This window comes from Rousettus aegyptiacus, unplaced genomic scaffold, assembly GCF_014176215.1.
Source record: "Rousettus aegyptiacus isolate mRouAeg1 unplaced genomic scaffold, mRouAeg1.p scaffold_m13_p_1, whole genome shotgun sequence".
In the NCBI taxonomy this organism is placed as follows: domain Eukaryota; kingdom Metazoa; phylum Chordata; class Mammalia; order Chiroptera; family Pteropodidae; genus Rousettus; species Rousettus aegyptiacus.
This window is the reverse complement of record NW_023416284.1, coordinates 99,484,884-99,497,348: the sequence shown is the minus strand read 5'-3', so window position 1 is coordinate 99,497,348 and position 12,465 is coordinate 99,484,884. Positions and strand designations below refer to the sequence as shown.

General features: G+C 43.5%; 2 protein-coding genes across 4 annotated transcripts; one reads left to right on the top strand and one right to left on the bottom strand.

The window, feature by feature from the left end:
• The first annotated feature begins 2,297 nt into the window (after positions 1-2,297).
• CUNH6orf226 (chromosome unknown C6orf226 homolog) lies at positions 2,298-3,419 on the top strand. Its single transcript, XM_036218300.1, has one exon. The coding sequence runs from the start codon at positions 2,734-2,736 to the stop codon at positions 3,100-3,102; it is 369 nt and encodes a 122-aa protein (XP_036074193.1). The 5' UTR covers positions 2,298-2,733; the 3' UTR covers positions 3,103-3,419.
• Positions 3,420-4,116: 697 nt separating this feature from the next.
• On the bottom strand, positions 4,117-10,285 carry RPL7L1 (ribosomal protein L7 like 1). Of its 3 annotated transcripts, none has more exons than XM_016128608.2 (7): positions 10,078-10,285; positions 9,364-9,472; positions 8,542-8,705; positions 7,417-7,554; positions 6,622-6,731; positions 6,224-6,438; positions 4,117-5,680 (listed from the first exon to the last, which is right to left on the bottom strand). In XM_016128608.2, the coding sequence occupies exons 1-6, from the start codon at positions 10,116-10,118 to the stop codon at positions 6,230-6,232; spliced, it is 771 nt and encodes a 256-aa protein (XP_015984094.1). In that variant the 5' UTR covers positions 10,119-10,285; the 3' UTR covers positions 4,117-5,680; positions 6,224-6,229. The 3 variants fall into 3 exon arrangements, with proteins under 3 accessions (XP_015984094.1, XP_015984093.1, XP_036074173.1); XM_016128607.2 differs by having other exon boundaries at positions 4,117-5,800; positions 10,078-10,283; XM_036218280.1 differs by lacking the exon at positions 10,078-10,285 and adding an exon at positions 9,785-9,803 and having other exon boundaries at positions 4,117-5,800.
• Between the last annotated feature and the right edge of the window lie 2,180 nt (positions 10,286-12,465).

Sequence of the window (12,465 nt, the reverse complement as noted above, 5' to 3'; positions counted from 1 at the left end):
GAGACAACTCCTCACTGCCCAAACATAAACATATCACTCTCCCTAATGCTGAGAAAAGTTGGTCCTTACTGTGCCTGTGAGGACACCCAAGGTTGGTTTTGACCTCATAGAGATGTTTGCATCTTTCACTTGGCTGGTAGGAAAGAAAGCAGTGGTGGCACAGAAAACCAGAGCCTCCTCTGCTCCCAGCTAGGATGTTGTGAGTGGAACAGATCAAGGATGTCTGAGAAAGACAGTTAACCCGATGGAGGAGATGGCCCAGGAAACCGATTCAGGCCACAGAGAGAAGAAGGATGAGTTCTTCCTTCATTCAGTGTTTTGTTAAAAACCTCAATGGGTGTACTGAAATTTAATTCTAGTGCTCACTACCCAGAGTTAATACAGATCCCACAAGTTAAAGGGCACAGTCCCCAACGAGGCTGCTCTTACTACAGATACGAGTTACAAGTTCAGAGGGGTCCCCAGCCACGGGCACTTCTGACTGGGTACAAATGTGGGGAATTCCATGACCCCTTCAGGTTTAATAACTCACTAGAACAACTCACAGAACTCAGGAAGTTCTATTCTTATGAGTAGTTTTATTAGAGAGGACATAAATCAGTAGAACCAGCCAAATGAAGAGGTGCATAGGGCAAGGTCTGGGGGGGTCCCGAATACACAGCTTCCGCTTCCTCTCCTCATGGAATCAGGGCATATCACCCTCCTGACACATCGACATGTTCACTGATTAGGAAGCTCTACTGAGCTTCACATCTAGAGTTTTTACTGAAGTTTCATTACACAGGCATGGTTAATTAAATCATTGACTGGAGATTAAACTCAATCTTTAGGCCCCCTACCCTGCCTGGACCTCACATGGCTCAAAGCTCCAACCCTCTAATGGCATAGTTGGTCTTTTCTGCATGACCAGCCCTGTCCTGAAACTATTTAGGAGCCACCATGAGTCATCCTGTTGGCATAAACTATCAGGGCTCATGATGACTATCACTCCTAATACTTGGGAAATTCCAAGGATTTAGTCTCCCTCCCAGGAATAAGGGACAAAGGCCAAATTCGTTATTATACAACACTTAGTGTAGTCAGTTTCCTCCAGATTGGCTTCTCAAGCCCCTCTTCCAGCTTTTTACTTTGACAACTTTCAAACCAGTTAGACTCATCAATTCACTAATTCTTAACAATTTCCTCTCTCTCTCTCTCTCTCATCATGACACTTCTTCGCCTCTAAATATTTCAGCATGTATCTTGTATGAACAAGGTCATTCTCCCATATAACCACAGCACTACATTCAAGAAATTTAACAATGATATACAGTAGTTCCCCTTATCCAGTTTCACTTTCTGCAGTTTCAGTTACTGGTGGTCAACCACAGTCTGAAAATAGTAAATGGAAAATTCCAGAAATACACAATTTGTAAGTTAAATTGTGCACCATTCTGAGTAGTGTAATGAAATCTCGAGCTGTCTAGAATCATCCCACTTAGGAAGTGAATCACCCTTTGTCCAGTGTATCCACGCTGTATTTGCTACTTGTCTCTTACTTATTTAGTAGCCTTTTCAGTTATCAAATGGGTTATCAGATAGAGGCCACATTCACATGTTTTATTACAGCATATTGTTATAATTATTCCATTTTATTATTAGTTATTATTAATATCTTACTATGATTAATTTATAAATTAAACTTTATCATGGGTATTTATGTATGGGGAAAAAAAACAGTATAAATAGGATCCAGTACTATCCATGGTTTCAGGCATCCACCAGAATTCTTGGAATGTACTCCCTGCAGATAAGGGAGGACGACTGTAATACTATCATCAAATATATCGATCATATTCAAAATTTCCCAAGGATAAAATGTCCTCCATAACTAATTTTACCCTATCTTGGATCCAACCCAGGATTACACTTTGCATTTTTCATATCTCCTTTCGTCTGACACAGTTCCTTAGTCTTTTCTTTTTCATTCTTTCTTTGTCTTTTATGACATTAAAATTAAAATGTCCAGGCCAGTCATTTTGTAGGATGACCCTCACTTTGGTTTGTTCATTTACTCAAGATCAGATTCAGAGTGAACATTTTTGGCAAGTACAGAAGAGAAGTAATATTCCTACATCTGTAGTGTCCTCAGTGCACCACCACATCAGGAGACACAATGGTGCCAGTTTGTCCTATTAATAGTAATTAAAATTTGATTACCTGATTAAGGTCGTGTTTGCCAGACCAGGCTAGCATTCCATAAACTCAGAAACCTGAGACTTACTGGCACTGACTTTCTAAGCAGCCAGACACTGTGGCACACTTGGGCTGGCTTCGTCTTCTCTCCTACCCTTTGGGGACACCAGGAGTCGTCTTGATGGCAGGAAATGGGAAGAGAATGGCGAGGCCCTGCAGTGGTGCCACGTATTCCCAGCTCCCCTGAGACCACTGGAGATAGCTCCACAGCTATCATCTGTCGGGTGCTGTGGAGCCAGGGATGGTGATTATCCCCCTGCCACGTGTCTATACATGTGTAGCTGGTACAGTGCACACTTCTGCGTGTGCACCAAAGTAGGTACGTGTGCGGCGCCTGGGCGTGTGCGCAAACGTGTCTTTTGGCCAGCACTGGCGTGTCCGCATGCACGTTGCCTTCTGTGCAAGCCTTCCAGTTTCTTCTAAAGTCTTTCGCGTTGTAGGTTCTGGGGTGGGCTAAGTTGTGAATGTGTATGTGAAAGGTGTCTGCGCGGAGTTGTCATGGTTCTCAAATGCCTCCCCCTTTCTGGATCGGCTTGGTGTGTTCCGAACGCCCTCCGACAGTGGTTGCACCCATCCACCCGGAAGTGTTTGCTTCCCCCGCACGCTGGGAGCTGCGCGCTGGCCATGGATCCGCCCTGCAGTCAGAAAGGGTCGTGCCCAGCTCCCAGATCCCCCAAGGCAGCCCCGGCCTCGGTGACCCTGGCACAGCTCCTGCAGCTGGTCCAGCAGGGCCAGGAGCTTCCCGGCTTGGAAAGACGCAGCATAGCGGCGACCCATGGCGAACCCACGGTGTCTCGGCTCCCGCGGAGGCCCAAGCCCTGGGAGGCCACAGGCTCGGCCATGGCACCCGCGCAACCGCCCTACTAGACCCGGCCCACCGGCCCCTCCGACCCTCAGGTACGGGTAGCAGAAATGCCCGGAGGAGCCCGGCTCAGCGACTCAAGAGCACCTTTGTATTTGGCACATGTGGGTTCCTGAGGCTCCAAGTCTTCAGCAGCTGAGATCTGGAGGACGTGACTGTTCTACCTCAACTCCAGACTGATATTTGAATACTGACCAGATACTCACCTTTTGTGCTTTCGCCCTGACCTGTTTCAACTGCACTTAAGCCTCCTGGGAGCATCATCCGTGTTTGTGTCCGTACTTCTGCACTATGATACTCATTAAAATTTTTTAAAATCTTGTTTCAGTCCTTATACCTACTTGAAACAAATCTAATACTTATCTGCGATTTGTAGATGTATTTGCATTTTTAAAATGCTACTTAGGACACACTAACGGGGTCTGGCCAAGTGGTAAGTTTCTTAGGAATGTTGAGAACATAAATGTTTATCTCCGGCTTCAGCTTATTCTGGTGGTTGCAGAAGTGAATTTGAGATTCGAGTGGCATTTTGATTTTAGACAGCCATTCTCCAGATAGGCAGTTAATAAAAGGTTTGATAAAACTTGGCCCTGGAATGACTTCAAAAATATACTAAACTGACAAGATCCAAAAGTATTTTTAAAAAAGCCAACAAAAACATCAGAACACTTGGCTCTGTGAACCAGCTGGGTCTGGCAAAAGGATAGATGCTTAGAGGTAAAGTTCTTACAACCACCATCTGAACTCAGTCTCTTTAAACTCATTTTCCTACACCTAGACCTATCAGGTATACGCTAATTTAGATTATATAATAGATCTAGTTTTTCTCAGAAATAAGGATAGTCCTACTTGTTCAGGATGGTATACCATGGTACATGATATAGAAGTGTGTAATTTTTATAACCTCTTATACAGACTTTTAAGTTAAAAAGTATTATTTTGCTTAATTTTAACCACCATGGGAGATAGGCCTAGGCTACATTAGCCCTATTTTATAGGCAAGAGTGGAAACATTTCCATGACTTTTGAAATATCACTTTAATCCAGTTTCACAATGCTTTACAGTATAAGAGTAACACCTATTTCTGGCAGGTTAACTCTTGAGCCAATCAACTCAATTACCTCACAACCTGGCACATTCTGAGACATTGTTATACTAACTCAATCTCACAGGTATGTCTGAGGGCCCCATGAGCCAAAAGGGCAGCAAAGCTGATCTTAAGGGACCAGGGGACACAATGGCTGTACATTTCCAAGTCTTCACCTGGGCCTGGCATACCCACACCAACTGTTTAGAGAGCAAGTTAAGGCAACTGAGTGATATGAACAGTGGAGACTCAGGGGCGGACACTGATGATAAACACAAGCAGGACCACAGCTTTTTCACAATTAACACTCCCAAGAGCCATAGTGTTGGTCGTCTACATGACCCCAATCCCCAGGCCACGGACGGGTAACAGTCCCTGGCCTATTAGGAACCTGGCCGCACAGCAGGTGAGCAAGTGAAGCTTCATCTGGATTTGCAGCTGCTCCCCAGTGCTGGTATCACAGCCTCAGCTCCACCTCAGACCAGGCATTAGATTCTTAAAGGAGCACCAGTCCCTGGTACCAAAAAGGTTGAGGACGGCTGTACTACATCATTACCATCAGGGTAGAGAGCGATACTTCGGCAGGAACCCAGATCCTAGAATATACAAGGCTCCAACTGAGCTTGCCTAGGGCCTAAAAGACCAAATAGTGTTAATTCCATCCATGCTAAACAAAGAAAATGGTTTACTCTTCCCTTATGTGGATTTTTTAAGTAAAAGACTGATCACCAGGGAAACCAAGAAATTCCATCCTGAAGCCCAGTAGAAATAAATGGTGAGCACATCCAAGTTAAAGATGGCACAGGCGCTCACACTCTAGCATTGTGTCCTTAATAGGAAACATTCTTTGGTTTGAACAGAAAAAGCTATTTTAGAAAGCTCTAGTTTTCCATAGGACATGGAACCAGATTAGCAATTCAAGGCCTGGGTAACCAATTTGGACAGTGCAGGACTTCCTCACATAAGGTGCACGGTCCCTGAGAAGAGTCTACAAACAGCCTAAATTTCCAAGCAAAATTGTGAGTTTATGCATGTTTTCCTGCGGAAAGGGTTATTCTCTTCTCACAGATCCAAGAATAGGTTAAAATCTGGAAAATGAAGCCCACTGCAGGATAAGATAAAATAGCCACCGGATATACTTAGGGCCAACTAAGCCTGAGAGCTTGTAAAACGCATGTCACTGAAAAGTTAGAACATGGATTCACAGCAGAGACAACTGAGCAGTTTTTGTGCTCTTCTAACTGTATTTAAAGTTCTTTACAAAACAAGGCCTTTGAAATCCCCAGGTTCAAGCATGCCCCTAGTCCCAGCCCACTGCCACCTTGCATTCATGTTTGGGTATCCATTCACTAACATTAAACCCCTGGATAGATGTGATGAAGCAGGACCCTTCCTCAGTGGCGTGAGTCCTTTGTCGATTTCAGACGTGGCAGCAGGAGCCAACGTGGAAAACACTGGGACTTCTCCTTTGAAATTGGGCTTTGATGAGAAGTGCCTGCAAGGAACATCAATATCTTTTCCCTGACTTCCCCCTCCAGTTTCTGAGGGTATAGCAGAAAATAATCTTCTCTGAAGATACTGGATAATAATTCCAATGCATTGTGCTTTTAGGTATCTTGGGAGGAAAAACAATTTCGTTAATACAAATTTACTGACTTGGCACCTAAAAGTAACAATAAAGAGCAATTTCAAAGAGTTAAGATTCCTTCAATGAAATAAGTGGTTTAGATCTTCAAATCCTTTTGAGATTAGTTTTCAGTGTTATTCTCTCCCCATTTCCAGCTAAATAATCATAGCGATAGATTTTTTTGTTGTTGTTACTCAACATTTTCCAGCCTGTAACTCTTGAATACACATAGCCTCATGTCCTAACTAGGCATTCACTCTTCCAAGCACATCTCCATCCTTTAGATGTGTAAATACAGGATCCTTTCCACCCCCAATGCCAAAATTACTCTCAAATGCAAAGAGAATTTTTAAGTGGCAATGCACAGCCTATAAAAAGTCACCCCAAGGGCAGTTTGCAGCCCGGCCTTACCTGGGTTTAGTTCAGCTGCCGTATGAGCTGATTGATGCGTTCACCTCGATAGCCAGGTAAGCCCATCTCCTTAAGGAAGCCCACTCTATTCTTGGTAGCATGACGGGCCACTGAGAGATGGAAAGGGCACAAGAACTCTGAGATCGCCTGAAAATTCTTTCCCGGGAAGGCAATTTCATGAATGAGGTCTTCCAAGCAAATGACACCAAACTTCCCTAAAAAACATAAAGGCACAGTTTTCTTTATTTAATACATCTGCAACATGTACTACAAGGCTCTCCTATGCCAGAGCTAGGAGGCTCTTGGGACCCTAAGAAAAATACAACCTGGATCCCATATCAAGATCATCAAAGATCCTTGCTTTCTGCTAAAATTGACCCCTATGATGCAACACTCACCCAGGTGCTCTTCAATCACTGTGTTGTCTGTCAAAGGGATAATTTTATTCTTGACCTTGGCTTGTCCACGTTTCAAGATGAGTTCCCGGACAGACTTCAGATTTGGAAATCTATGTGATGTATTATAAAATACAGCTTAGCCATCCTCTGGCACATGGTGTTACACTGGCTACTCATTCCTGTGGCCTGGCTGAAGATTCTCCCAACTACCCCTACCCTTCACCAGAAGTGTCCTGCACTCAATGGCAGCTGGGATGCTTGGGAATACACAGTGAAGAGGTAAAAAAATACCAGTGTCCCTGACTAACATAATTAGAAATTAAAATTTACATATATAAATGTTCAACAGGCAAAAAACTTATTTCCCAAGCAAAAATAAAATATGTCTTGGCTTTTAATCTAGGACTTTGGCTTTAGGTGACCCTTCACTTAAATGGTGTAAGAGTTTGAAATTAAATCCTCATTGGGTTTTAACATCTGAAGGAATATTACTTACACAAGCAGTGCTCCTTGCTCTGCTTCAAGACTCCAAGAATTAGTTCTGTTCTACTTAATTTACTCAGCCTTAGCCTACAAATGAACAAGCCCTGCCATGGTACAGCTCATGGTACATTATCAGCAACACTGATACGTCCTGTTCTACCTGCGCCATATTCCAAGGTTGATTTCTGGCAACATACTCTTTCAACACAGCAACATAAGCCTTGGAGAACAGTACCCTGTGCATCCTGATGTCCTAAATATGTTCAAATACAATCCAATGTGAATTTACACACACAAAACAACTTTACTCACCCCCAGGTCACATAAGGTTCCACTACACGCAGCATTTTTATAGTGTGGGGGGTCACTTTGACAAAAACACCACTGAAAATCTTCTTCAGGCGAAGCCTTGCAATGGTCCCCTTCACCCTTAAACTCACCCCATTAATCCTGAAATAAACAGCAGAGGAAGTCAGGCTCAATTAGTTTATGTCAATCCAATAAGCACCTATGAAATGCGTGCCACTACTGGGCATCCAGAGAATAAGACAGACTACGCCTTACAGAGTTCAGTTGAGCAGGAGGCAACTATGCAAGCAAATCATTTCCACATGATTTGGAGCAATGCCTGAGGTGCTACAGGAACAGAGAGATGGTCCCTGAATTTGCAGTGCGCATGAGTGTGGGGTGGCCGTGTAGGGCTATGTATGTCAAGTTAAGGAAGCTGGACTTGCTTCTGTGGGAAGTGAAAGCTAGGGAAATCTTTAAGTAAAGGAGACAATCAGGTTTCTTTTGGATAGTCACTGAGGACAGATCCGAGAATATGACACCAGAGGCAGGGAAACCCATTTAGAAAACTAATGAGACAATCCAGGAAAGAGACTATTAGCAGTGGCAGGAAAGTTAATAAAGAGGGCTCAAAAATACATAAAACCCACAGGTTTCTGGTTTGGGTGCCTGGGTAGGAAGACTAGGAAGAGGCAGAGTTGCATGTGCAGGTAGGAATGGGTATGGAAGATACCACTACCTGAGTAAAAAGCTTTATGCACTCTCCCTAGCACTGAATATGCTCCACCTACTGGACCTTCGTTCAGTTTCTGGAAAGATACCTCAATTACCCCATTTCAGGACTTTTGGCATCTATGCTGAACTCCTTACAAGTTTGCAGCCCTCACCTTCAAATTCCTCAATTAGTACACACACTGCACCCCCTCTCCAATCCAGCATTTGACCCTCATAGCACTTAGTGTATTTTCATGTCTATTTGCCCAAGGTCAGTCTTCTTGACCTTGAAGAAAAAGACCTATGTTGTACTCGACTCTGTCCTAGCACAATTTGCCTTAGTGCTAAAGACCTATCATCTTATCTCCCTAGAAAAGAGTCTAAAGCTGAATCAATAGTTTACCCCAGCATCACGTAATCTGGCAAGTTACCTACCTTTGGATGCGCACAACAAAGGCCAAGGAATGTTCATCTGGCATTTCCAGACCATGAGGTTTCAATTCTAGTCGTCTGAGGCGCACTTTATCACGTTGTTGCCGCCAGGCATCGTGTAGGAACCATTCCAATCGCTTAAACTTGAGCTCCTTTCCTTTCCTATGCTACAGAAAAGGCAGACAGACCATCATCACCATTTTGTGTCTCCAATCATCTTTACTTCCACAATAATAATTCATTAGTTGCTCTTAATAGAGCTTATTTCCCATGTTCCCCAGAAGGGAACAAACACACTCCTTTATTTTTATATAGGGAGAAAATGAGATACCCAAGTAAAAGTATAGTTGAGAAAATGTGAGAACTAAGGGGGAAAGTTCCTGATAAACAAAGCAATTAGGTCACATGCTGTTAGCTAATGTTCACCAATAAGCATTTACGGAACCTAACATTTAAGCATCATAAAGTAAAAAACAAGTATGAGCTTGTTTTGTTTCTTGCCTCTAAAATATGTATTTATCTGAAAACATTTAGCAAATAGCAAAACTGGCATATTTAAAAAATGTTTTCTTCCAGGTACACAAGCATGTCTGGTCTCTCAAATTACTTGGTATCAACCTGAAGGTACAATCTCCATCTCACTTTTTCCTTAACAAACTACTCTGGTATTTTACCTGTGGAAAGTGTTTGATAGATAAATCATACACCTGATACAATCGAACCAATGGAGGAAGGAACTGTCAATACCAAATCTAGTTCAACCATGTTAGGTAAAACTCATCAAATACAAATTCTAATAACTTCCTCCTGGTTTTCCACCATTACCTCCTTCTTTTCCAAAAGTGCCTGCTTTGCCTGGGTGGCCTTGAGGGCCTGATAAGCCTTCCTCTTTTTCAGGAGATTTTCTGGAACCAACGGGATCTTTTTTCTTTGCCTAATAAGGAAAATTGAGATCAGCGACAATATTTAGGAACGAATCTTCAACAGATTATCAAATCATTTCCTAGGCTTTGGAAAACATTACTGTCTTTAAATTCCTAGGGATTGAGATTCCCCTAAAACCTGTGGTTTCTGACTCTAGTCCTCAAAACAGACTAACATTCCTGCGGCCCCAAAGCCTTAAAAAATGATCTCTTTAGCCATTAGTCCTCGCATACGTTAAAGCTGCCTTTACTGAGACAGCCTTTTACAGCGTCTAACAGCAATGAGATTCTGGTTTAACCCTGTGGGGCTGCAGGGGACCCACCTGCAGGGGAAATATCTAAGTCAGGCTGGAGACACCCAACTCTTGTCACTCTTCAGCCCGCTGGGTAAAGGTCAATCCTCGCTCCACTAGATAACCCAAACACGAAGACGGCCCCCTCCGCCCGCCGGAACTCTACGGCTTCTCTCTTCACCCCCAACCTCTGTAATCCGAAGCCTTTTCTGTGCTTTTCCTTCGGTCCATAAGTATCCTTATTTTCCGCCACCGATAAACACCGTGGATGGCACCGGATACTCAAGGCCCCCCTCCAGAAATTCAAAGACCAAAACACTCACTCTCCCTCCGCCATCTCTCCAGTGCTGCCGCTACCGCTCATGCGTAGTCCCACCACGTGGGGACGAGCGACCGCTCTATGTTTACTTGACCATAGAGACGTCTCTTCTTGCTGACGCCCGGCTAGCAAGCGCACTCTTAGCAGCAGTGAACCACTGAGGTCTTGCTAACCCCAGTTCCTGGCAAAAGTTGCACAGAGCATCTTTCACACCATTTCCAAGGCTGCATCATCTTCAAAATCCAGCCCTTTTCATTTAAGCTATGCTCTCACGAACCTGGTAGCCGGGCTATAAACAATGAAACACTTCCCACAATGCACCTACGACTTCCGGTGGCGGATGGGCGCCGCTCCTCTGGCTTAGATACCGCAGCACAACTCTAGAAAGGAACAGAGAGAGGCAGGCATCGTAGACTTTTCTCTGGTTAAAGAGCTGAGGGGCTCTGGCTCTGGCTCTCAAATGTGGGTGGAGGTGTTTGTGGACGATTTAGGATGGTAAGAAAATGCAGCTCCGATCCAGTTTGCCCAGCTTCATCAGTGGGCCCTAGATCTGTACCTTAGTTTCCTTTACCAATAAAGTGGGTATAATAATGGACTTTTAACAGTGTTGCTGTGTTCCTTACAAGGGTTATATGAGCTACTCCATATAAAACGCTTAGCACAAAGTCTGACAGTAAGCAGTCAATTCTGTTAGTGCCAGACCGAAAACTAGAAATTCCTCATTGCCATCACAGAACCTTCCGTCATGTCTCTTACCACCTGGAATGTGTTTTCTTCTCTCTTGGTCTTCATAAAACAATAAAAAGCAACTCAAGTCCCGTCTTTTCTGAGCATCTTGTTTCAGGTATTAATGTGCGTATGAGTTACCCGAGGATCTTGTTAAAATGCAGGTTTTTATTCAGGAAGGGATGGGTCGGGGGTTGGGGTTGATATTCTGCATTTTTAACATGCTTCAAAGTGATGCCCATGCTTTAGGTCTACCGACTGGCAAGGTTCTGGAGTAGCTGCTTTCCTTTCTATGAATTTTAAGACATTATTATATTTTTAACATCTTCCCCATGATATTAGGAGAGCAGGAGGGACCATGCTTCCCTTGCTCATCACTGATCCTAAGGGTCTAGCATAGGTTTCTCAATCTCAGCACTATTGACATTTTGGGCCAGATAATTCTTTGTGGGGGCGGGGAGGGCGGGAGCTGTCCTGTGCATTGTAGAATGTTTAGCAGCATCCCAGACTTATACCCACTACCTGCCAGTGGCATCCACACCGGTTGTGACAGAAATGTCTCCAGGCATTGCCAAATGTCTAGCACAGTAAGAGTCTAGGGGAATGTCATTATTTAACAGCAATTACAGGCATTACCACAGATTATCCTGTACTATTTGGTTTCCCTAATTAGATTGGCCACTGAAGAGGCAGGGAACTTGCTTCATACTTCTCTATCTTCTACAGTACCTATTGCAACGGACACTTGCAGAGGTTTATTAATTAAGTTCAAGGCATATTAATATGTTATGTAATTGGTGCAGTCAGAAAGATAGTGCCATGCACAGAATTCACTACTTGGTAATAAATGTCAAAGGACAACAGTCTTCAAGGTCACAGACTGTGCTGTGAAGCTCATTCTCATTCTTTAGCACCTCATCATGTGTCTTACTTTGTAAGGAGCCAAAAACAGAAGGGTCACCAAAGTGTAAGACATTCATCATATAGTAAACAAGGAACAAAAATAAGGCAATATTTTGTAACTTCCCCTACCTACAGATAAAAGGTAGGTTCTGTGGTATAGACAGTACTAGGGAGGGGAATCAACAAAACCGGCTGAAAAGACTGCAGGCCAGGATTCTGGAAAGGTTTCCCAATGCCAGCAGATGGTGCTAGGAGACTACTTATTCTCAATGCCAAAGCCTTCGTTCCACCAGACTGATCCAGAAAAAAAGGGACGGAGTCCTCTCCTACCAAAAATCACTCACTAACTGAACATGTGTTTACTGAGCTTCGTCCATGTGCTCTAACACTAGGCAAGATACAAGAGGTTTTTTTTTTTTTTTCTTCAAAATGAGGTTACTGAATGAGAACATGGCATGGCCATTTATAGGCTCAAGAATCTTATTCTTCTTAGCTTGTCTTTATATACTTCTGTTCTCTTTTTTCTTGACAACTTCAGTTGTCCATCACTAGGGAATAGTTAAATTATGGAAGACTATGAAAGAATATGCAGTGAGACAGGTCTTAAATCTCAGTGGTAGGTGGTTTTCATTTTTTTTGGCCTGCTGAAGTCCATTCCCATTTCCTAACAGTATCCCATTTCTCTTGTGGACTGGTCTCTCCCTCAGTGTGTACATTCTTGTGGGAGTGGAGTACCAAATCTAAATGATTGCTCTCCCAATAC

What these genes read in the sequence shown, in the direction of transcription:
- RPL7L1 (XM_016128608.2), bottom strand. Translation starts at nt 10,118, where the DNA reads ATGAGCGGTAGCGGCAGCACTGGAGAGATGGCGGAGGGAGA. An exon ending in TTTGTTGTGCGCATCCAAAG is followed by an intron (nt 7,555 to 8,541) that starts GTAGGTAACTTG and finishes TGTTTATTTCAG; the next exon opens with GATTAATGGGGTGAGTTTAA. An exon ending in AGTGATTGAAGAGCACCTGG is followed by an intron (nt 6,439 to 6,621) that starts GTGAGTGTTGCA and finishes TATGTTTTTTAG; the next exon opens with GGAAGTTTGGTGTCATTTGC.
- CUNH6orf226 (XM_036218300.1), top strand. Translation starts at nt 2,734, where the DNA reads ATGGTTCTCAAATGCCTCCCCCTTTCTGGATCGGCTTGGTGTGTTCCG.